General features: G+C 53.7%; 2 protein-coding genes across 2 annotated transcripts in view; one reads left to right on the top strand and one right to left on the bottom strand.

Moving 5' to 3' along the window:
* Window positions 1–23,665, bottom strand: part of CDH23 (cadherin related 23) — a 184,452-nt gene that overhangs the window by 45,374 nt on the left and 115,413 nt on the right. Inside the window, exons 14-27 of the mRNA XM_063406303.1 lie at window positions 16,884–16,948; window positions 16,116–16,353; window positions 14,729–14,834; window positions 14,516–14,643; window positions 11,465–11,537; window positions 11,105–11,221; window positions 10,649–10,761; window positions 8,474–8,581; window positions 7,136–7,325; window positions 6,183–6,328; window positions 5,640–5,859; window positions 4,655–4,807; window positions 3,520–3,633; window positions 2,196–2,344 (exon numbers count right to left, since the gene is read on the bottom strand). Of these exons, the coding sequence (XP_063262373.1) occupies window positions 2,196–2,344; window positions 3,520–3,633; window positions 4,655–4,807; window positions 5,640–5,859; window positions 6,183–6,328; window positions 7,136–7,325; window positions 8,474–8,581; window positions 10,649–10,761; window positions 11,105–11,221; window positions 11,465–11,537; window positions 14,516–14,643; window positions 14,729–14,834; window positions 16,116–16,353; window positions 16,884–16,948 (1,920 nt within the window). The remainder of the gene's footprint in view (window positions 1–2,195; window positions 2,345–3,519; window positions 3,634–4,654; window positions 4,808–5,639; window positions 5,860–6,182; window positions 6,329–7,135; window positions 7,326–8,473; window positions 8,582–10,648; window positions 10,762–11,104; window positions 11,222–11,464; window positions 11,538–14,515; window positions 14,644–14,728; window positions 14,835–16,115; window positions 16,354–16,883; window positions 16,949–23,665) is intronic.
* C9H10orf105 (chromosome 9 C10orf105 homolog) lies at window positions 69–467 on the top strand. Its single transcript, XM_063405997.1, has one exon. It carries the CDS (start codon window positions 69–71, stop codon window positions 465–467), a length of 399 nt encoding a protein of 132 aa, XP_063262067.1.

The following is a 23,665-nucleotide window of genomic DNA, read 5'->3' as shown; positions in this document are numbered from 1 at the left end:
GAGGGTGGCTGTCTGTCCAGCTTCCACCTGGTAACCCCTTCTCTGTATCACCTCGCACTGCAGGGAAGATGAGCACAGAGGACTCTGGCAACGGGACCTCTCCCATCCCATCTCTCCCTGGGCTTCTGGTCCCACCCAGTGCCACACCCCCTGAGGTGACAGATTGGCTGCCCATCGTCGTCGGGCTCGTCTGCATCTTCCTGGTCCTGGCCACCCTCCTCACCTTTGTCACCCTCTGCAAGCCAGCGGCGCTGGGCCGGTCCCTCTGCGGCCCCCACGAGTGCCTGCCCCACCACCCCGGGGATGCCAGCGAGCCCCAGCTGAGGCTCTGGAAGCGTCTGGGCTCCCTCAGGTGCTCCATCAGCAGCTTCAGGAGGAGCCAGCTGCTGTCCCCCACCCCCCTCGCCTGTCCCAGAAGCTTCTCCACCAGCCAGGACTGGGACACCGTGGAGTCCACCAAAATGTGATCTTGCCCTGCTACTCTTTCCCAAGCTTTTGTCTCCCTTCTCAAGCATCTCTTGGTATCCTGAGCAACCCTTTGAGCAACTCATTTCCAGGCTGTGGCTCTGAGAGGTGACAGGAGATTTTGCCATGTCAGGTTCCCAAATGCTTTCCAGGTTATTGCTTCCTGCCAGGGAAGGTGAAGGCATCCAAACTACACCCACATACAGCTACCACTGGGCAGCCCAAAAACATCCTGCTGCTTCATTTCTTTTGGAAAATGTGTGCAAGTCTGTGCTCCATCTGAACAAACAGCCTGGAAGAGAGGGGGAGCAACCTGGCTACTTGAAGAGAGGCTGTCCAGGGCAAACCTGCTCCATGGAAAGCGGTCCTTGGTGGAGATTCCCCCCTGAGCTGTGCCCTGGAGAAGGTGGAGGGAGGCTCGTGCCCCCACGTGCTGCCTGGTCCCTGTCACCCCCTCCATGCAGCCAACTGTGGGTTGCTGTGGTCAATGCATTCCCATTCCTGCTCTCTGGTCCTGGTCTGCCTGGTTTCGGGAGAAAGGCATGGGGAAACACTCAGAAACTCTCCTGCTGCCCTGGGGATGTGGGGATGCATTTGAAGGGGGAGACCTTCGGTACACGTGGTTCACACTGAAGGTGTAAATTAAACTAAAGCTGGATGATGGCTCATTTCTGTTTCTCTTCCATGTTGTTCCGTGGAAAATCAACTTCCCCCAGATAGTTCCTCTCTTTTGCCATGGACTTTGAAGGGCATCCCCCTCTTTTGGGAAGCAGGTTCTAAGAAAAGGCACTTTGATACCAGTCAGACTCGGGTTCCCTCCATTCCTCCGGTTTGCTAAGCCGGCTCAATTTCCAGAGTCCTGTGCAGGGACACACCTCCACCCTGGGACTGCAGATGGATGGCTGACCCCAGAGACATCAGGTACGCCGTGCCTGATCCCAGAGACATCAGCTACATCGTGCCATGGCACAACAGGTGATGAGGAACCACAGGATTCCTTGGGGACTGGCTGCCCCTCAGCGGCTCCCAGCAAACCTTTGTTGCAGGAGGCAAAAGGCTCCTTTCTTCTCTGCCAGTGACTCATCCTGCCCACCGCAGCCAGGGACAAAGCTGCCCCTCTCCCTATGCCGGCAGAGGTATTGAAGGCAGGAGGAGCCTTCCCAGGGCCCTCTGCAAAGAGCCTTTGGTGCCTGCTCCAGAAGAGCCCTGGGTTTGAAGGGATGCTGGAAGGCCCCGGAGCCTGTGTGAATGCCCGCATTCATTCGGTGCTCACTGAGCCATTCAGCTCTGCCCACCGCTCCCTCAAAGAGGAACAGAAATGAAAGCAAAGTCCAAATGCTTTTCTCCCTCTCCAAGGGTTTTCCCCCCTCTCCGAGCATCTCTTTGCAGGCACTCTTCTCCCTCCCCATGGAGATCTGTTTGGGAGGAGGGAGAAAGCAGGGATGTAGCCAAAGGGGCCTCACCAGCACAGGGCTTGGCTATTCTCCTCTCACCCCTTGCAGAAATGGGGTGAGTTTCTTAATTTTCTCTTGTTCTTTGCTGCCTTCTCCCTGGCAGCCTGGCCTGTCAAAGAGTGGATGAACAAGAACACATCTCGTCCTGCCCCGAGGGAAGAGACCACCGACAGGGAGAGAGAATCTCTGCCCTGGGCTTCCAGCAGCTCATGGCCAGGGCACAGCTAGTGGGGGCCTCCCCCTCCAACCCCAGGGTGCCAGGGGAGAGCCACGTGCCTGCACTATGCTGCTGGCAGCCGGGATGTCCTCGGGGACGCTGACTTCATAGCTGCTCTGCAGGAAGATGGGTCTGTTGTCATTGACGTCCAGGACAGTCACGTACACGGTGGCAGTGCCGGTGCGCCGGTTCCCGGTGGGGCCATTGTCTGTAGGGAGAGAAACGTGGGCAAGGGAGGTTCACTCACCTCCTCTTTGCACAGGTGGTGCTCAGCCCATGGCTGCTGAAATAACAGGGTCAAGGTTTCTAAACCAAAACATTTCATCTTTTTGCAGCTTTCAAATCCCACACTGAACCATGAGGTTTTTGGGGTTTTTTTTCTTCCTTCCTATTTTGAAAGAAAAAGGAAAAGCAAAACTACCCCCAAGCTCTGCCATGGAACCCAGTGAGGCTAGAAATGCAACCGATCATTAGAGAGGATTTGCAATTCCATACACCAAGTGAAGGTGGAGGCCAGGGATTTGGGAGATGAAGACAGCCTGATGAGTTTTCATAGCCGCAGCTCAGCTCACAGTCAGAGCACCAGGATGGGTTGATGCTCAGTAGACAAGGACATGGCAGCACAGCTCTTGGATTTGCCAGGAAGAATGAGACACTGGGAAGCACGGGTTGGGGCTGGATTTTTCGATGTGCCTGTTTTGCAGGGAGTACTAAACCCACCCAGCTGGGAGCCTGTGGGATCTGGGAAAACACAGGCAGTGTGATCCCCATCAGAGGGGCACAACAGACCCTTTGCCCCTTGGGATCCAGCCCTGTGTGCCCAGGCAGTGCAGCACCCCTGTGGCACCTGCAATGCTGTGCCCCAAACATTTCTGTCCAGGCCACTTATTTCTCCTTTCAAAAGGGACACCCAAGTCATCTGTGAACAGGCACATCATTATAAAGCCCTGGGGATGACAGCCAAGCTGAGTTTGGCACACGGACCCTCTGCCTGTGCCAGGTGGCTCAGGGTTAATCAGCAGCCACAGAGCCAAGGGCTGGCATGGCACGAGGGGAGCGATGCTGTGGCATTGGCATTTTTGGGTAGAGGGCTGCCCTGGACAGCGTGGAGCCTCTCAGGAACAGGGTGCCTTCCTTCCTGGGTGAAAGGGAGAGTCCTGGGGCTGGGCAAACCTGAGAGGAGAATACACCCTCTGCAAAAGTCATGACGGAACCAGGACATTAATTCACACGGGCCGTGAAATGTTAACAGCAGGCACAGGCTCTGGTTTGCCGAGCGCCTTGGAGGTTGCAGCCCCTCTGACACGCCTGCAAGGGAGCTCGACACGGCCACCAGGTGTGGCTGTGTGGCAGTGGTCCCGTGGATCCCTGGGGAGTCCTTACCGATGGCCTCCAGGATCAGCGTGTAGGACGCCACGGTCTCCCTGTCCAGACTCACGACTGTCCTGACCACCCCGTCCCTGAAGCCGACGCTGAATTTGCCATCCTGGTTCCCACCTGCAGCAAAGGACGAGTAGAATAGAAACTTGGAATGGGTTGGGTTGGGTTGGGAGGGACCTTAAAGGTCATCTTGTCCCAACACCTTGCCATGGGCAGGGCCACGTACTAGACCAGGCTGCTCCCAACCTTTAGCACCTCCAAGGATGAAGCATCCACTGCTTCCCAGGACAGCCAGCTCCAATGCCTGGCTACACTTTCAGTGAAGAAACTTTTCCCAATAACCAATCTGAACCTTCCCTGGTGCAACCTGAGGCCATTTCCTTGGACCCTGTGGCCTGGGCACAGGGTCAGCCTGGCTGTGCAAGGACGGTTTTGTGTCTTGTCCCTGGCAGAGCACCTCCCGTCCACCTCACAGCACAGGGAAAATCCAGTGGCTGTAGGAAAGACTGAACCATTTTCCGAATGCTTTACCCCAGGAAGCAACCTGGGGTAACTTTGCACGTGAGCCGTAGTACCTGTGGCACAGCACACCCCGTTTCACTGGCAGAGAGGCCAGAGGGGCCGTGACATCAAGCAGTGGGCTGCTATTGTGGGAAAAATGACTCTGGTGACACTTCTGTTTTTACCCTCTTCCTGAGGGCTCAGTGTGCAGTTTGCAAGTCAAACCATGGCCAGGGGATTCCCCAGCCTCCTGCTGCAGGTGCTGCAGCTGCGGAGCAAGCCGGGCACTGCCTGGGCGGCATTGCTGCCCACCCAACCCCACCTGCCCAGGGGGCTACGAAAACGCTCCGAAATTCCATTTGTGACTTCCAACCATAAACACTCAGGAAAGCCACCCCAGCCCTTGCTCCCTAGCTGTGCGTTCTGCCCATCCTAAGGGTTTTCTAGGGATGCCAGGGGTCAGCAGAGTGGCCAGCAGGGCCGGGAGCCAAGCGGGGCTGTTCAGCAGAGGGCGATGCCGGACAAGGTTTGGAGGGGCTGGGAAAGGCAGCGCCGAAGTGCAGAACACCCCGGCCGAGGTCTGGGGCAGCCTGAGCCTTCCTGCGACCGAAGTCCCCGTTCTGGGTGGGTCTCCCACCTGTGATGAAGTAGCTGAGCTCAGCGTTCAGCCCGATGTCAGCATCCGTGCAGTTGAGCCGCACCACTTTGAAATCCCGGGCCACGTTCTCGGGCAGGGACACGTTGTAGACGGCGGGGAAGAAGGTGGGGCTCTCGTCGTTCACGTCCAGAACTGAAAAGGGGGAGCAGAGCTGAGTGTGCTGCCAGGGCTGCCTCTCCTGAGACGCCAGGCTGTTCCTGCTGGGCTCCCTGCCCTCCTGCCTGCTGCTCTCAGCTTCCCAGGGAATGCTGTGCCTGGCTCTCCCTGCCATTTGTGCAGCGGGGGTTCCTGCCGAGTGGCTGTAGGCTGCATTGGGTTGCCTCTGATACAAGCAGATCACCCTCCTCACAGCCCAAAAAACATTGCATCGCTGAAATTCAAGTTACTATTTTCACCAAGCCTGTTTCCATCCCCATTCAAAGGAAAATACAGGGCTTAAATATAAGCTCAGTATTTCCTGGGGCATGTCAGAGAGCTCTGAAGGTACAGGAACAGGAACTTGTTTTCCAAGCTCAGGCCTGAGGACAATCCAGGGTCAGTTTATTTCCAGATCACTTTGCCTTTTCCAGCAGTGGACTTGCACAAATCCAGCAAATAGCAGGGCATTAAATTAAAGACAGGCCACTGCAATAGGGCTCCATCTCTGAACTGGGATTGCGTGGGCTGTCCAGGCATGCAGCTGATGGGAATCACATGCTGAAGCAAAAGAAAAAGCAACACTGGGGATTGGGAAATGGAGAAAAAATATAGACAACTGGGGGCCCCTGCCAGAAACACCATGTTTTCCCCATCTCTGCAGTGTGTCGATAGCAGACACAGAGCCTGTGGGGTCAGGAGCCGTCCCTATGTCCTGTTGTACACAAAGCCAGGCCTGACCCTGTGTTTCAGACATCAGAGTGCCTCCTACAGAAACTGCCCTTCCTCCAGGGAGGTGTCCTTGTCCGCGGGGTCTGGGCGCACCCACCTTTGACAGTGAGGGTGCTGGTGGAGCTCTTGGCGGGTGCGCCAGCATCGCTGGCCACCACCCTGAGGAAGTACTGGGGGATCCTCTCCCTGTCCAGCACGGCCGTGGAGGTGACCAGCCCGCTGGTGCCGTTGATGAGGAAGTCCATGCGGGGCATGCCCACCTGCATGCGGTACGACACCTGCCCGTTGGGGCCCTCGTCCAGGTCCACGGCCACCACCTGGCGGGGAGAGCACCTCGGTCACCTCCCAGCTGTGGAGGTCACGGTGCAGAAATCCCGAGTGCCTTTGGGATGCAGGGATGAAATGGCCTTGGAGGAGCCTCCCCACCAGGAGTGAGCCCATGGGGTAAAGATGCACAGCCCCTTCTGCATCCCCCTGTCCCACTGCTAGAGGATGGCACAGAGGAGGAGATGGAGAGGAGGGAGAGGATGGAGGAGATGGAGAGGAGGGAGAGGATGCATTGCTAGCCCACTTTACAGAAGCCATGGCAGCGACAGCAGCAGCTCCCAGGTGAGGAATGGCAGCAGTGGGACACGCTCACCTGGAAGACAGAGGTGCCCACGGGAAGGCCCTCGGCGATCTCAGCAACAAAGGGCAGGTTCTGGAAAGTGGGGTCATTGTCGTTCAGGTCCAGCAGGTTGACAAAAACTGTGGCACTGCTGGTGGCTCTCAGGGGTGGCCTCCCACCTGCAGAGGTCAGGAATGGGGTCTCCAGGTGAACACCTGAGATGTTTCCACAATTTTCCCCCAAAAAGGAGCCCCCACCCCCTATGCAGACAGCAGTGCAGGATGGGGTGATGGTCCTGATTTGTCATGGATGACCTGCCACAGACAGACAATTAGATAGAATCCTAGAATGGTCTGGGTTGGAAGGGACCTTACAGATAATCTAATTCTGACCCTCTGCCACTGGCAGGGACACCTTCCACTATCCCAGGTTGCTCCAAGCCCTGTCCAACCTGGCCTGGGACACTTCCAGGGTTAGAATAGTCACAGCTTCTCTGGGCAACATGTTCCACTACCTTCTTAATAAGAATTTCCTCCCAACATCTAATCTCAGTCTCTCCTCTTTTGTTTTAAAACCGTTCCCCTTTGTCCTGAAAATAAAGAAGTATCTTTGTATATCTACCTTTTTTTCCCTAAGAAAAGTTTCCCTACTGCAATATTTCCAGAGAAAAACCCATCAGCTCTGTTTCCCTCACCTGCTCAATTGATTTTCTGGGATGCCAATGGAGCAAGGCTGAGGGGAGGGAGAGTTCCTGCCTCCCAGGCTCATTCCCAGGGCTGCTACTTGAATGACTACGCTCACATTTTGAAGGGTTTCTAGTTTGCTTTAGCAGCAGGTTTAAAGCTACTCCCATTTTTTAACCTCAGAAACACTCCTGCTCGAAACAGGAGACAAGAAAATAGAAGAGACTTTGTCATAAAGGCAAAATCAGGCTGGGGAGGGTTCAGCTCATCAGCGAGAACAACCGGTGTGGGATGGAAGCTTACAGTCGGTGACGGACACCACGATCCTGCGCATGAGCTGCGCCTCCTGGGCGTTGGGGTTCTCCCGGTCCAGCAGCACGCCCGAGGTGCGGATCTTGCCCGTGGTGCTGTTGATGCTGTAGAACTTGTTGGGGGGCCGGATGCTGTACACCACCGTGCCGTTCTCCCCCAGGTCTGGGTCAACGGCCACCACCTGCCGTGGGGGAACAGCGCAAGATTACAGGAGAGGGCTGGGAATCAACTCCCGTGGGCAGTCCCTGCGGAGGTTTGCGTGTGTTGAGCTTGGCCTCCCTGCACCTGCAGCAGCAAGAAGTTATTCCTCCATCCAGCTCTGTATTTTCATGACATTTGCAGGGATTTTGCACCCTCGAGACCCCTGCTGTGGTGTTAAATCTCTCCAAAACTGAGCACAGGAGGTAATGACGTGACAAGACACAAATGCACGGCAATCAAACTGGGTTTTCCTCCTTTTGAATAAAACCAGCTAAAAAACAAGGATCCTTTGGAAAAATAAAGTAAATGGGCCAAAGAGGCATGCTGAGGAACTCGTGCTGCCACATCAGGAATGCTGGGAATAATTCCTTGGAGGAGTTCTCCTCCATGCCAGATATTTTGTGCTTTATTGTTCTCCCTGTGACGTTTTTAATTACAGGGCACATTTACATTAAAAAACACCCTGATTTCATTGCCCTCATAACTTCCCCAGCTCCTGCTGCTTGTCCCACAGCTGAATTTACATCGGATCGGTGACAAAATAATTATTTTCCCAGCAACTAATTGGGTTGTCAAAGGCAAGATGACTTCAAGCTGGCGCTGAGCAGCAGGGCTGAAGGAGAGGAAACCACTGTGCTCTGGCTCGGGCAGCACTGCCAGACCCTTCTTCCCCATTTTTTTTTGCAGCCTTCCTCCTTATATGATTTTGTGGATTCTCTTCACTTTTCCCTCATTTATTTTCCATTTTGTTCCCGTCATTTTTCTCTCGGCGTGATGGAATAGAAGCCTCCCCCTCTCCTTCTCTTTTATTTCGCCAGAGGGACTTGAAAGGCTGTAAATCAAAGTCTTTCAGAGAGGTCCTTGAAGGAGGTCGCAGGCGAGGCTAAGAAAAGGAGGATTTGGCCAAAATCCACATGATTTGGAGAGGGGAAAAAATATCCCAGCAGGGAGAAGAAACACAGGGGATGGTCAGCAGCAGGGGAGGGGCTGAGGAGCAAGTGTTCAAATGGAATACTGCAAGATGGTGCTGGACTGAAGGTGACACAGGTGACACACAGGAGGTGACACCTGTGACATCCCCGCTCCAGCCAGCCCTTCAGTACAACCATCACCTTGCCTCACACGTACCGTGGTGACGTCTGAGTTGGGGGGGGTCATTTCCACCAGGTTAATGAAGTATGGCTCATCCTTCCAGGTGGGATAGTTGTCATTGATGTCCAGCAGCGTGATGTTCACCTGTGGGAGACCAAGGAGGCAAAGCTGCTGCAGGAGGGCAGGTTCCTGAGGCGTGGAATGTCCCCAACGCTTGTTTCAGGCAGTGGCAGAGTCACCATCCCTCAGGGGATTTAGAAGATGTGTGGTTGTGGCACTTGGGGACATGGGTTAGTGCTGGCCTTGGCAGTGCTGAGGGAATGGCTGGACCTGATCCTCTTAGAGACCTTTTCCAACCTGAATTATTCTATGGTTTTGTGATTCTGTGTTTGCCCCCTGGAGGGAAAACCTGCAAAGAACCAACACCCTGCAGCTTCATAGCCAAGTCTCCTTGGCATAGCTGAACTGGGTTTTGTTCCTGTGTATTTACCACAGTTAGGAACAACCACAGGGCACAAGGTGTGTCTTCAAGCAGCTCCTTCACTGGAAGGGGGATGAAAATCAGAGGGAGAGAGGATGTGGTGGGAATGTGGCAGGAAAGGAAGGAAAAATCCGAGTGACTGGTAAAAAGCACCAGAAAAAAAAAAAAAAACCAAGGATAAATGAGAAATCAGGAGAGAGTATGGTAAACAGGGGGTGGGAGGTGTGAAGACAAGAGCAGGGCTAAGGCTGGTCCCCTGAAGTGTTACCTGTCATTTTCCGTGTGACAAATGGCATCCCAGTGACAGCAGTGAGCCCGTGGGATGCATCCTGCTGCCTGGGAGGCTCTCACCTCCCCACAGCTCCCGTTTCTCCCCAGCCTATGGGGCTCTACAGGTGTCTGAGGGAAAGGGCTGCAGCTCCCGGGGAGCCCCTGGCAGCTGCCATCCCCCAGCAGGTCCTAGTGGAGCTTTTCCTGGGATCTCCCCTGCTCCTGGGGCACTGTGTCCCACTGTCACACCAGGCTGAGCTGCTGGTGCCACCCCGTGGCAGAAGAGGCCAGTCTGGACACCACGGGCTCCGGGGACAAGCCAAGGCACCACGGTGGTCCCTGGGGAAGGTTGCTGACCCAGCCCTACTCCGAGCAGCTCGTGTGCTGTACATCACCTGGGGACTTTGCAAGGCCCCTGAATGGACCTTTATTCCCCATCAAAAATTATTATTTTTGGGGTACACCCCAGCAGGCAAACGTACTCATCTGCCCTAGTCTCACTGAGTTTTAATATTCTTTAACTTTTCAGGGATCAGGAGGCATCCTTTCCCCGCTTGCTTTGCCTTTTAACAAGGACATGAGGAGAACACAATCCCACCTGGAGCCCCAAAGGAGATCAGCATTCCACAGGCCATGCTGATGCCCGGCCAAGGCCATCCCATGTCTCTGGGAGATTCCATAGGAGTCCACTGACCTCCTGATGGCCCTCAGCAGGAGGGACAATTATTTTAGGGCTGTTCCTCAGCACTACCAGGAATTTTTCTGCATTGTCCTGTGTTGTGTGGGACACCTCTCCTGCAACCCAGCCCAGCATCCCAGGAGCAGGAGCACCCAAACGAATGAAATGTCCAAAGAAATATGATGCCATGAGCAGTGAGAGAGAGAATCATGGAATAGTTAGGGTTGGAAAAGACCTTTAAGATCATCAAGTCCATCAAGGGTGGATCCTTGGCTTTTGATCTCCTGATATTTCCTGTTGGCTTTGCTAACAGTGGGGTTCCCTGAGGCCTGAAAAGGGCAAGGCAAAGCACAAGGCTTCAACCTGCAGCTCCACCAACACCTTCCCAGGAGCTCAGGCATGCCACGCTGGCTGCAAACCCTTGACCCACGCACCACGTGAATAGACTAAGGAATAATCACATATTACTGGCAGGCTCTTCCAAGCAAGCCCCTTCTCAAGAGGAACAAAGGGAGCCAAACAAAGGGAGCATTCCGCAGGGGAAATGGGACTCATTACCACATCCACAGGCTCTGGAAAGTCAAGTGGCTCCTGTGTGAAGCGGTTTTCCGGGAAATCAAGCTGACTTCAAGGTCTACACTGCCTGGACAGTCATTTTGGGAGCAGCAACAGGAACTATCGCGTGCTCTTCACACGAAAATGAAACACTGCAGCTCTCCACAGTCCCGGCCCCAGGTGGGCACCACTGGCACAAGGAGATGGGAATTCTTCCCACACTCACCATAGCAATGCCTGTCTTCTGATGGTGCCCCACGCCTCCATCCACTGCCCGGACAATGAGGATGTACTCAGATTTGGCCTCTCGGTCCAGCAAAGACGTTGTTGTGATTTCTCCTGCAGCCACAGGAAATGACAAGGTTAAAAAAGGAACACTTAAAATCAAGGTCAGGATAGTGCACAAACGGGCCCTTTTTTTTTATCAAAATGGATGGGCCTTGGCAGCTCCTTAACTAACAGGAACCCTCACAGTCAAGCCTTTCCTTAGGCTGAGGAGCTGAGTTTCCATGGATGCCTCTGCTGAAGCTCTCAGGGTGACTGAGGAAGGGGTGGTGTCTGAAATCTGGTGAATCCCTTTAACTGGGGAAGTCCTAATCAGGCTGACTGGGAGAGAGGAGGGAAGGGTGGGGGTGAAAGAGGGGACTGAAAGGAAAAGGGCAGAGCACGTCCAGAGGCTCACCTGAGCGAGCGTTGATCCGAAAATGTGAGGAGCCTTCCAGGGAGTAGATGATTGACTCCTGCCCATACTCCCTGGACCGGTCCATGTCCGTGGCATTGAGAAACAGCACTGTGGCTCCTTGGGGGAGGCAGAAATGAGGACTGGGATGAGCCAGAACTGCCCTGTGCCCCCACACTGCTCCCAGCCAAGGGGTCCCTTCTCCTGCCCATGCACAAAGTGGCCAAACCCCCAGGCCCCACAGCTGTGAGACTTTACCAGGCTTTACCTCCCCAAAAGGGATCACCCACCCCATTCTGGCTGTAAAATACCCAGGGCCCTCCTGGGAGCCCAGAGAAGGAGCAGGGTGTGCCCCTGATGTACCTGCCATGATGTCCTCCATGACGGTTATCACGTAGGAGGGCTTGCTGAACGTGGGGGGATTGTCATTTTCATCCTGAAGTGAAGAGAAGGGCGAGAGGCTGGTTGAGAAAAAGGCTAAATGGACAAGTACCTGCAAAATTCTGGTATGGGGATGCTCCTGGGTCTCAGGGAGGGACCAGTTTATGATGCCAGCGGGGGGAAGGTGGCCCTGGAGGGAGGCACTGGGGGGCTGAGCACAGGGTTTCACTCTGGAGGCAGCTGAGGCTGAGGTGAGATGATTGCCAGTGGCTCTGCTGAGCCCTGCAGTGGGGATGGTACTACCTCATCACCTCATCACCCAGCACAGAGCTGAGGAACCAGCACCACTGGCAGAGGAGCATCTTCTTAGCTGCTCCTGACTCTGCCACAAGCCTGGGAAGCCTCAGACACCACACGAAGCACCACAGTGTTGTGCACAGACCTGATCCTCCCTCCCTGAGCAGGACAGGGGTGGCTTAGTGTTCCAGGTCATCCAGGCCACAAGGTCATGAGGCAAACTGGAGTGGCCAAGGGAGCTGCTGAGCTTTGGATACCTTCCATCCCGAGTAGGAATGTTGTGGGTGTTTGCACTGAGGCCAGCCATAGCATTTTTTGGGGGGGAAGCTGGTTTGCCTCCCGATGTGCTCCCTCCAAGCCTGTCTTTGCCAGTGACTATGGCCACCCTGGAGAAACCAGGCAGGAGCAGTTGCTTGCAACATCCCTCAAAACAGATTTTGGACTGGTTTAAAGCTCCCCCAGGGGGCTTTAAATGCTGTTTAAACATTGTTAAGAATCTGCCTTAAATGAACGAAACCCAACTGCCTATGGAGGGAAGGACAGAGCTGCCAGGACATTAAAACACCGTTATGGACCTCTCCATTTCCCTGGGGCTGCTCTGGAGACATTTCCTACCCAGAGACCACTGATGGACCTGCAGGCTCAGCTGCTCCTGCTGCCACTGAACCTGAGATTCGAAGCAATTTCATGTGCCAATGATGCCCATCATGCTGCAATTAAATTGCCAGCCCCTGCTTCAGTTTCTGTAAGCAGGTGGTCTTTAATCAGCCTTTGAGTCACTCAGCTTTCCCAGTGCCTCCTCTGAGGGTAATGAGGAACTTGTTGCCTGTCCCAGTGATGTCCTCACCATCCCTCCTCCTCCCAGGGATTGGTGGGACTCATCCAGGGCAGACCCAGGAGGCCTGGGCAGGTAAAAGGCAATGGAGAGGCTGAGTGTGCATCCACATGCAGCTGGATGGGGCTGAGCTGGGGCTCCAGCTGGGTGGACATGAGCCAGAGCAGATGCTGTGCCGTGTCATTAACATTCCTGAGATGATCAGGCCACGCTCAGCAAGGCCACGGCCTGGCAAACCTGGTCCCAAGGAGGCAGGGTTTGCTTCTGCCTGGCTCTCCATCTGGCCAGAGCTGGCCTGCACCTGCTGTCTACTCAAGGAGGACATTTCCCTCTTCAGCCACAGGAGCTCCAAAGCTCCCCAAGGCCCCTGCAGCGGCACCAGACAGAACCTGTCACTCTTCCACTCCCACGGAAGTGGGAACTTATCCACCTAACCAGCTAAAACCAGCTTCCATCTTCTCCTGACCCCCAGCCTTCCTCCCTACACCTTCACCCTCAGACAGCCATTGTATCATAGAATCTTAGAACGGACAGTCTTGGAAGGGACATCGAAGCTCAGACAGTTCCCACCCCCTGCCATGGGCAAGGGACCCCTTCCACTGTCCCAGGCTGCTCCAACCCCCATCCAACCTGGCCTTGGACATTTCCAGGGATCCAGGGGCAGCCACAGCTTCTCTGGGCACCCAGGAAGGAGGCCAGGGCCTCCCTACCCTCACAGGGAACAATTTCTTCCCAATATCCAACCTAATCCCCCCCACTCCACTTTGAAGCTGATCCCCCTTGTTCTATCACCCCAAGGATGCTGAGAGGGGCAGACCTGCTGAGCCACAGCCCCTCTCCTCCAGGCACAGGCAGGCCGTGAGCTGCTGGCCCCTGGCTCTGAGCAGGGCGTCAGTGGCAGGGAGTGAGGCAGAACCTTATTAGCAGTGCTATTTCCTGGGATCCTGGCGCAGCGCGCACTATTAGTTCTGACTCGGCGGCTCCCTCTACAAAAGCGTATTGTCCCCTAATGGGAAATCTACAAGGAGAGTTTGATTTCTTTATTAAAAACCAACAACCAAAGGATGAAAAAAAAAATTACCTCCCTCCACACTCGCTCTGGTTCTGCCTTCTCACAGCTCTTGTTCCTCAAGCGCTGTCACAAAACACTTCCCCCTCATTTTCTTCCTAGTTTTTGGGTTTTATTTCTTTTCTTTTTCCAGCTGAGAGAAATTCCCTTTGGTTGAGAGCGGGAAAAGTGACAGCTACTTAACCCCTGCCAGCATACAGACCCAGCCCGGGGAGATGACCCACTGAAGTGTGGTCTTGAACAAGAGGTGTTTATGCTGCCAAAAGCAGAGTGTGGGAAGGATGCATTTAACCACCACTAACTCCCTGGGCACTGCCTTGTTCCCCCTCTCTCGAGCACAGTGAGGGATCTGAAGGAGAGACATGCTCATGGGACTTCATTCCCATCTTACAGCATCGTTGGCTTTATCTCCTTCACCTTCTCAGACTGACGCTGCCACCAGCCTGGCAGAGATCCCACAGCTGTGAGACTGACACGTTATCAGCCAAACTGTCTCCGTCACTGACACCTCCCTGCAGACATCCTCAAACCACAACGTGCCTCGTTGTGACACGCCGATCCCATCTTCCTGAGGAACGCTGTGATGCTTTTCCTCTCCCAGCAGAAACCCCTCCTCCAGAGGGATTTCCACACTGGTCCTGCTCTGCTCTTCACCCCGTGGTTAGCTGTGGCACCAGACGTGTACGACACATACACGAGACACATGTAATAGCAATCCACTCACACACATCCATGGGGTGGGACAGCCTTGTTGGGCTATTGATGAGTTAATAGCGCTGCTGTGGAGCAACTGCAGGGAAAGCACAAGAGGAATGCCAGGCGCTGTACTCACAAACACCTCGATGGTGACAGGGACGGTGCTGTTGAGCGGCGGGTTGCCGGCGTCCTTGGCCATCACTGTCAGGTAGATGACCCCGTTGGCCACCTGCTCGTAGTCCAGGGGGTGGTTCACGCTGATCACTGGAAGGAGGCACAGTGGGGGAGTCAGGGGAGCAGATTTGGGCACACCCAGGGGTGCCCCCGTGGTGCCAGGACCAGCACCTACCTCCGTACCCCTCTGACACCGTGATGTCGAAGTAGTCGCGGAAGGCAGACGCCTGCACGATGCTGTAGGAGATCTGGTTGTTGGGAGGGGAGTCCTCATCGGATGCCTAGGGTGTGAGCAGAAGGGAATACATGGGCATGGGAGCTGCGCCAGGGACAGCTGAGGGGATGGGAGGCACAGGCTGGGCCCAAGGAGACTGGAAAAGTGAAGAAGAGAGCTGTGCCCACCAGCAAACCAGATCTGCAAACCAGCCTCCTCTTGCCTGCTTCTCTCACGCAAGAAGGAAACTGGTGATTGGGACCTGCTTTGGAAGGTGTTTGTTAAACCCATCACAGACACTGATCATTCTAAACTGACAGAGGGAGGTTTAAAATAGATATTAAGAAGAAATTCTCCCCTGTGAGGGTGGTGAGGCCTTGGCACAGGTTGCCCAGAAAAGCAGTGGCTGCCTCATCTCTGGAAGTGTTCAAGACCAGGCTGAATGAGGCTCTTGTGGGAGATGTTCCTGGCCATGGCAGGGCATTGGAACTCTCTGCGCTCTAAGCCCTTTGCAACCCTGTCTTGGGTTGAAAAATGTAACCAAAAATGTGTATTCTATTTTCATCTGTTGAAGCCGGTTGGGAAATATTGTTCTTTATCTCTTGTAACTCTAGGGAAGGAAAGAGGGTGATGCCTTCTGTTAATGGACACCTGATAACACCAGGTAAGGCAGGGCCTCCTTATCTCTTCCTGCACCCATCCTCCTCTGAGGGACATCACCTGTGAATGGGCCACTGAAGGCCTCTCACAGGACTGATAACATCACCTCATCCCATTGGGAGATGCTCCACCCAGGGGGAGGACCCAAAGCCTTTCCACCAGGATAAAACAGCAATCCCAAACACTAATTCAGCCGGTTTTCCACTGAATTCTTGGAGGAAGACTGGACCCATCTCGCCAGCACTGGACCCTTCTTTCTACAGGATCATCTCTACTTCACCAAACAACATCTGTTACTACAGGAAGACTTATTTGGATTGCTTCCAACACCCTGACAACAGGGTGTCAGGTTGTATCTCTGACTCTGTCAGGGTTTTCTAGGATTTTTGTTTGTTTTCTTGTGTTTTTTTTTTTTTTTTTACTACTGCATTTGTAATTTTTTTTAATATTCCTAGTAAAGAACTGTTATTCCTATTCCCATATTTTTGCCCGAAAGCTCCTAATTGCAAAATTGTAACAATTTGGAGGGAGGGGATTCTTACATTCTCCATTCCAAAGGAAACTCCAGTTTTCCCTGACAGATACCTGTCTTTCCAAGCCAAGACAAACCCAAAACACTCTGTGGTTCCAACCCACTCCTGCCTCCCTGCTGCACACCCCAAGCGCAGGAGCCGCGGCAGTCCCTCACCCGGAGCCGGACCACCTGGGTGACGGAGGGCTCGTTCTCCCGCAGGGCGCCCAGGTAGGCCTCCTTCTGGAAGGTGGGGACATTGTCGTTGACATCGAGCACGTTGATCCTGACGCGCCCCGCCGTCTCCTCCCCGCCGCCGTCCCGGGCAATGACGGTCAGGGTGTAGCGCTGCGTGGTCTCAAAGTCCAGCCGAGCTGTCAGGAGGATCACACCCGTGTCCTTGTCCAGGGAGAAGCTGAGGGGGCAGCAAAGGAAGGGGGAAATGCCTCGGTGACCACACAGTGGAGGTGGAAAGGCAGCAGCCTGACAGTGTGAAGTGCACAGCTTTTTTGTGCTGGGTGTTAGGTCCCAGAACATCTTCAAGAGCTCCACACAGCTGAGCAGTGAGAAACCTTCAGTGCTGCTCCACAGGAAGAAGAAAATGGGTGCATTTTCCAGAGAAACTGATGCAGAGGCCCTCAGATCTATTCTGCTGGGCAGCCCATGCATGCTCCCCAGCCTTCTACCACAGGTGTTGCTCCAGGGCTGATAACTCTGTGAAACCATTTACTGGTCTCAAGCACTGCTGGTGCCTGCAGATTCCAATTTAGCAAAGCAGTTAAACATCAGGCATGTGCTGAACTCACACCTCTGGGAGACAGCACAGAGATCATAGGGCATCTCAGAGGTAGGACATAGCCAGTGTCTTTAATCATCCTGAGAATGCTTAGTGAGGTTAGAAGAGGATTTTGGAGGATCAAACCCCTGCCACTCAGTCGCCCTTACCGGTCAGGGTCGTCACTGAAGAAATAACTGACTTTCCCATATGTGCCCACATCATTGTCAGTTGCCTGGAAAACAGAAAATTTAATTAATAAATGACAGTATTTATGGAAATTTTGCATTGCACACACCGCCGCAGACCTGGTGTGCTGCCATTTATCCCTCAAGAGCTGCAGGACAGGGCTGTTTGCATTCTCCTGCTCACCCCTGACTCCCAGCCTGCTCTAGCTAACAGCCCTCCATCAACATTCCTCAGCATTGCTCCCGAAGCCTTTGGCAGTGGGAAATGTTACACCTCCTTACTTTCCCTGACACACTAAGGTGATCTGGGAAGCACATCTGGAATAAAAGTCTCCATGGATAATTCCTGAGGGCCACCCTTCCTGCCCCTGTGAAGGCAGAAAGCTGTGACTCCCAGCTTGTGTCCTTCCCTGTGCATTCTACAGTTGTGTTGGATTTGCACGGCCTGGTTTTTGGTAGCAGGGGATCACAAAGGTGCCTTCTGTGAGAGGCTGATGGAGGCTTCCACCATGTCCAGCAGAGACAATCCCTGATGGCTCTGAGGATGGGCATGCTGCTGGGTCAATTAGAGATGATGGAAATGCCTCTGTGATAACAGATTTAAGAAGAAAAGCAGCTGGAAGAGGCTGTGATCCAGTGGAAGACCCGGTGGAGAGAAGGACAGGAGCAGCCTGTCCTTGGAGGGCTGCCCCCTGTGGAAGAGTGACCCATGCTGCAGCAGTTTTGGGGGGACTGTGTGCCTGTGGGAGGGACTCAGGTTGCAGTAGGTATGGTAGGATGGCTGCTCACGAGAGTGGATCACTCTGGAGAAGTCCACGGAGAACTGTCTCCTGTGGGAGAGACCCCATGGCGTAGCAGGGGAAGGACTCCTCTCCCTGAGCCAAAGAGAAGAAAACCTTGGGTAACAAACTGACCAAAACCCCGACACCCTGTCCCCTGCTCTGTCAGTGGGAAGGAGGGAGGGGCTGGGGGGAAGGAAACGTGTTTTTTAAGGACTTATTTTACTCCTCGTTATCCTCCTCTGATTTTGGTAGTAATAAATTCACTTTGCACCTGCCCTTGGAGAGTTTTCTTCCAGTCCTTATCTCAAGTCATGAACCCTTTGTTATTTTTTTTTTCTCTCCTCTGCCCAGCTGTAGCAGGGGAGAGTGAGTGAGTGTCTGTCGTGGGTGCCTGGAGTTTGGCCAGCATCAAACCACGACAAGAGTAGAGGAATAAAAACCTATCACACTTCAGAACAGCCCCCCAGGCTAAAATACAGATCTGGAAAAGCAAGGAACAGTGATTTTTGCCTTGCTTTCCACAAGGACAGCCCTTCTGGGGGTGCAATCTGCTGCATTCCCATGGATGGAGTAGCTCGGGGTGCTGCGGGATGCACCCACTCCACCGGCAGCTGCCAGAGCTGGAGCAGGCTGGTCACGGCTAAATGACCAGCACCTTCTGGGGAAGGTGTTCACAACTCACTGTGTCAGCTCTGGATGAGCAAAGCGAGATTTATTTGTGTTTTAAAGTCTTTGCTCTAATGAATATATAAAATATGCATGAGTGGTGGCAGGAAAAAGGAGCAGAAAATTTTATTGTTAGGTGAGGAAAGCGGAATGCAATCCCCAAAATATCCTTTTTCTCCCCCAGTATATTTTCTAAATTGAGTCCTGTCTGGATTACTTAGAGACCAACAGGTCTGTGAAGAACCAGGGTCAAAACCACATTTTATGTCCAGATACCAGGGAAAAGCTGTATTTTAGGAGTGGCATGGAACACAGCTTGTTCCTGAAACCTTCCTGATTTATCTTTGGCCTTGATTACCCTTGACAGCAGAGCAGGAGCTTGAGCACAGTTTTACCCCCGTATGCTGCTCCCCTGCCACACCATGGGGTGACGGAGAGCAAAAGGCATGAAACCCAGACAGGATTATTTAAGTTTTTCTCCCCGAACATTTTCCCAGGCTGAGAAGTGAACGCCTGCTGCTTGAGGCCAGCCAGAGGGTGCTCTGGTGGATCCAGTCCTCCAGACCTACTGATTTTGCTGGTTTTCCTCTCCACTGCTACAATGTGATTTCCTTTCTGTGGGAATTGTGTTCAGAAACTGGAATTGTACTTGGTAAAATGGAACAAATCTGTGGAAATCTGCCTGGAGAGATGCCCAGAGAGCAAGCAGCATCCGCTCCTCGGGGACAAGTCCCTCTAGGGTCCCTCTTCCCCCTCAGAGGGCATCCATGGAGGTGCCCCATCCCAGGCAGAGAGTGGCAACTCTTCCCTATGGAAATAACTTAAAGAGAAGGGGGGGGGGTCAACCCCCCATCTGCCCACACCAGCATCCTTCAGCCAACTCATTCTGGGGTTAATCCCCCATCCTAACACCTGCCACCAGCCCCTTTTTTGGGTCCTCTCTCCCCAAAATCCTTGAGCGCTTCGAGCACCCTCAGCACTGCCAGCCCTCAACCTCCATCCAGGGTTTTTCCTGCCCGTGACTTCTGTGCCCACAACTGCTGTGAATCCCTCGGTTCCATTAATTCCTAAGTGGCTGGTGCGAGAGCAGAGCCCAGAAAAGCTTTTTCCATGCACCTGGATGGGCTGGTGATGAGATAATGATTTACAGGGGGTCTGACAGTACCAGAAAGCACGGGCAAAACGAATTCCCTTCATTTGGCCCCATGCAATTGCACTCGTAAGTGCTTATTGCAGTGACAGACAACACTGGGAAAGTGTAATTTTCTTCTGACGAGGGGAAAAAAAAAAGATAGGAAAGGAGGAAGGTTAAAAGAAGGTTAGTGAGGAGGGAATGGGAGCCCTGGGGAGAGGGGAGCCAGGAGGGTGGCTGGAGCACAAGCTGTGATGACATCAAAAGTGCCAGCGAGGTAAAAAGCTCCTCTCCCGAGGAGCCAGGAGGATGGGCAGCCTGACTCTGCCCCATCCACCACCTCGCCAGCCGGGCTAATTAATGTCCCTGATTCACACCAGGGAGGTGGAAGGTGAGGCCAGCTGGATGGCTTTGCTGGCAACTGAACATCATGGAGATAATGCTGGGCAATGGAGCAGGTTAGTTGAGCGTGACAGGGAACACACTAAAAAAAAAGCCAAACCACGCACGCTCAGCATATTTAATTTGGGATCTTCACCTGTTTCTGCACTGCCAAGCTTTTTCCCCTCTCAGGGTAAAAAGGATGCTCAGCTGGTCAAGCCCCTGGGGAGGCAACACACACTGCCTTTGCAGAGCGATGCCGAGGGCTCCGAGAGAGCAGGCGCCTGCAGAACACCCCAAATCGCACCGAGCTGTCAGCAATCCCAGGGTACCAGCTGTTTTCCTGTGGCATTTCCCAATCACTGGCTCGTTTCTCCCCCCAGCATGCAAGCATCCATTCCCACAGCCCGGGGAGGAAAGGCATCTGGCTGGAAGTTTCTCGGGGTTCCACCTGGAGAAGCAATCAAATGGCTTTTACGGCTCTCCTCTCCTGCCCGGAATATTAAAGTGGGATTTGCCCAGTGGAGCCTGCAAAAGGGCAGGATGGAAACGCGGGTCCACATCTGTACTTTTATGAGCTGTCACCAGCACAGACCATTTCTAAAAAATCCCACATTTGTGCAGCTAAACTCCGGGAGAGTGGCAAGAAGAGTAAGCCTGGATAACCCAAAGGATTAATTTACTGAACCTGCAGCGCGGTGTGGGCACCCAGCACACGAATCACACACAAATACTGGCTCTCTGTCTATCTGCACCCCCCAAGCACAAAGATTTGGGATGTCTCCTTTTGTCCCAGCAAGGGCCATCGCATCCACCCTTCCCCACCCGCAGGCCGGCAGAGCTGGAGACAAAAGCGAGGAGCTGGCGAGCAGTTCTGCTCTCGTGGGCAAATCTGCAGGAAAGGGCATGTCGTCCAATTTGTTCGGGAAACAATAGCAATGTTTGACATGTCATCAGGATTGATGGAGCAGAAATTTACATGGGAGAATTCAGTTTTAAACAGCTCCATGGAGCTTCACCGGGTAATGGTTTAGACATTCATCATCCGCCAGACCCACTCAACGACTCCTGAAACTGCCGCAGATTAACTCCGCTCGCAGCAGCTTCAGGGAGCGCGGCAGGAGGAGTCGGCAAGGGCTGAAAGGACCAAGAAGAGCCTTCGAGGTGGCCCAGATCCCCCACGGAGCCCCTGGGACGGCAGTCCTCCCCCCAGAACTGCCAGACAGGGATGAGCAGCTGGAAGTTGGTCGCAGGGATGAGCCGAGCGCACTGGAATGATGATCAGGGCTGGCATGTCCTGCCTGGCTGAAGAGCCAAACCCTTCCCACCTTTCCCTCAGCACGGTGCTGCCGGAGCAGGTCCCAGCTCTGTTTGTTCTCCTTTGCCCTCTTTGTTTTCCCTCCCTCACACGCACAAAGCAGGAAATAAAAATTGATGGGGAACAAATTGCTTTGGCCAGGAGCTCTCTGCTTAAAAGAGTTGTGGCAGGAAAGCAATTACAGGACGTCAAAAAGCTGTCAGGCTACTGGAGTGACCGGGCAGAGCCTCGTCCCTGCCTGCTCCTCTGGCTCTCTCCAGCAAGATGCCTGTGGCTTGGGAAAGCAAACAGAATGAGGATTCCCATTTGATTCCTAGATTTTTTTTTTCTGGTTTCTAGGAAAGTGAGGCAGATGTAGTTGCTGCTGACTGGGCAGCCACGGTGTGCTCAGACTGTGGTACAGGAATTCCGGGGTGGGGAGCCACGCCCTGGCCTCCCGCTGATTTTTTGGAGCCACCCAAAGCTGCGTGTATTAAGCAGGCAGCCATCCAAACATCCCTTCCTCAAGGCAACCTCGGGTCCCAGGGGAATAACAGCTGACTGCTGGTAGCCACTGGGATCAGGATTTGATGTGCGATTTGGGGGAGACATGCGCAGGGCCAAGGGCTTCCACAAGACGCAATCACTGGGCTGCGAATGCCCAACGGAAAACCAAGGAAAACCTACTTAAAGTTATTATGGAATGACTTCAGTGGGAAAACAGCTCTTTTGTCAGCACTGCCTGGCCCGGCCGTGCTCTCTTCCAGGCTTTTAGAGAGGCTGCCCGGCGGGAGGCGGCAATCAGGCACGGGCAGAGCCGGTGGCTGGCCGGCATTGGAGCCCAGTGGCTCCAGTGATTAGCTGGGAAAGAGGGATTGGGGAATCAAGGCTGCCACCGCCTCCCCAGCAGCTCCAAACCCTGCCCAGGGCCAGCCAGCTCAATCGGCGCTAATGACCCCAGAGGGCTGCGCTGAACCTGGCTACGGGGAAAAATAGTCAATCAACCCCCCTGGGAATGGCAGAGCTTTCCCACACCTCTTGTGCCAGCCACCGGGGAAAACAAGAGCCTTCTTGATTGTGTTTTATAACAGCAGCCCCTGCAACATCAGCTCCACACAGGCCAGGTTAACACTTGCCTGGGCAGCCGTGATTTAGCGGGCGGTGATTTACTGCAGCCGGGCTGCTGGAATGGCTGGAGACCGGGCTTTAAAACACTGCATGACAGAAGATGGCCCAGAAGTGGGATAAACAGGTTTTCCAGCGTGGGTTTTCACTGGTGACACCCGAGAGCTCTGAAATGCCCATGGGTTTTACTGGAGCTGGGTGCAAGTCCTGCACTAATGAACCACATTGATTTCATGTTCTCCTGTTGTCCACCTAAATGGCAAGTGGCACAGATCAGCAATTAAATAACCCCACAATTGCCCGGCTTGACATCTCAATCACTTTGCTGTTGGGTCTCTAATGAATTTTACAGCCCAGCAAAATGGAAGAAACTGAGGTCAAAGTCTGGTGGAAGAAATAGAAATTCTCAATGATCACTGAAGTGTTTGCAAGAGCTCTGGGAAGCCGATCACACCACCCACCATCTGCAGCTGCACCTCACCCAGGTGAGAAGCCCAGCAGGAGAGGGGGCATAAAAACAGAGGAGGAAGGATGTGCTGAGCAGGTCCTTGCCACAAGATGGACATGAACAGGTTGCATCCCGGCCTGGAGAAAGGGAATGACAAAACCCAACAGATTTGCACATCTAATGGCTCCCAGACACCCAGTTCGGGTAAATGACCCTCCTCTTCACACACCAACCTCAGCATGTCAGCAGCACCAGGGGCAGCTCAAGGTCCAGGGGTGACACCGTCCATGTCACAGTGTCACTCAGCCAACAGCACCCCCTGGGTGCTGATTCCCACGGAAGTGTTTTGCTTGAGGAAACACAGCTTTGGATGCTTTGGGAGAGATGTAGGGGCTGAGGGCAGCTTTGAAAACAGATTAAAATGTCAGGAGTATTGGCTCTATAGGAACATTGTGGGTGTAAAAGCATGAGGAGCTGGGAGAGGATGTATCAAGGTGAAGACAGCGATGGCCCCAAAGGGACTGCTGAGAAGGAGGTGTGAGGCCAGGGTGTTCACACTGCACCACCTTGGGAAAAATTCTCCCTTGAACTCCCAGCCACATCCCAAATCACCAGGCAAAGCCAACAGCAAAGGAAAACCACCCAATGCCATCTCCTACTGAGAACAGTGGGAGGCATGGGGGAAAAATCCTGCTGCCCGGCTTGTGCTTTGCAGGATGCAATTTGGACAGGAGCAGGGCTGCATTTGCTCCCTGACTTTCTTTTCCCTCTCATGGGCTGAATTGTTGGGTTTTTTCCATTTTTTTTTTTTAGTTGTGCAGGGGGAAGGGGCCAGGCTGTGATTTCGTTGTGTTTTCCCACCTCCATGCTCTTGCTGTGCATTTTTCCTGACAGCTCCATCAGGACAGGGAGCGGCTGCACAAGCTGCAATAA

Source organism: Prinia subflava, chromosome 9 (assembly GCF_021018805.1).
Source record: "Prinia subflava isolate CZ2003 ecotype Zambia chromosome 9, Cam_Psub_1.2, whole genome shotgun sequence".
NCBI lineage: Eukaryota > Metazoa > Chordata > Aves > Passeriformes > Cisticolidae > Prinia > Prinia subflava.
The sequence above is the reverse complement of the archived record's forward strand: the minus strand, read 5'-3'. Positions and strand labels throughout refer to the sequence as shown.

Bases quoted from the DNA above. Each gene is read 5' to 3' on its own strand.
- C9H10orf105 (XM_063405997.1), top strand. From the start codon at position 69: ATGAGCACAGAGGACTCTGGCAACGGGACCTCTCCCATCCCATCTCTC.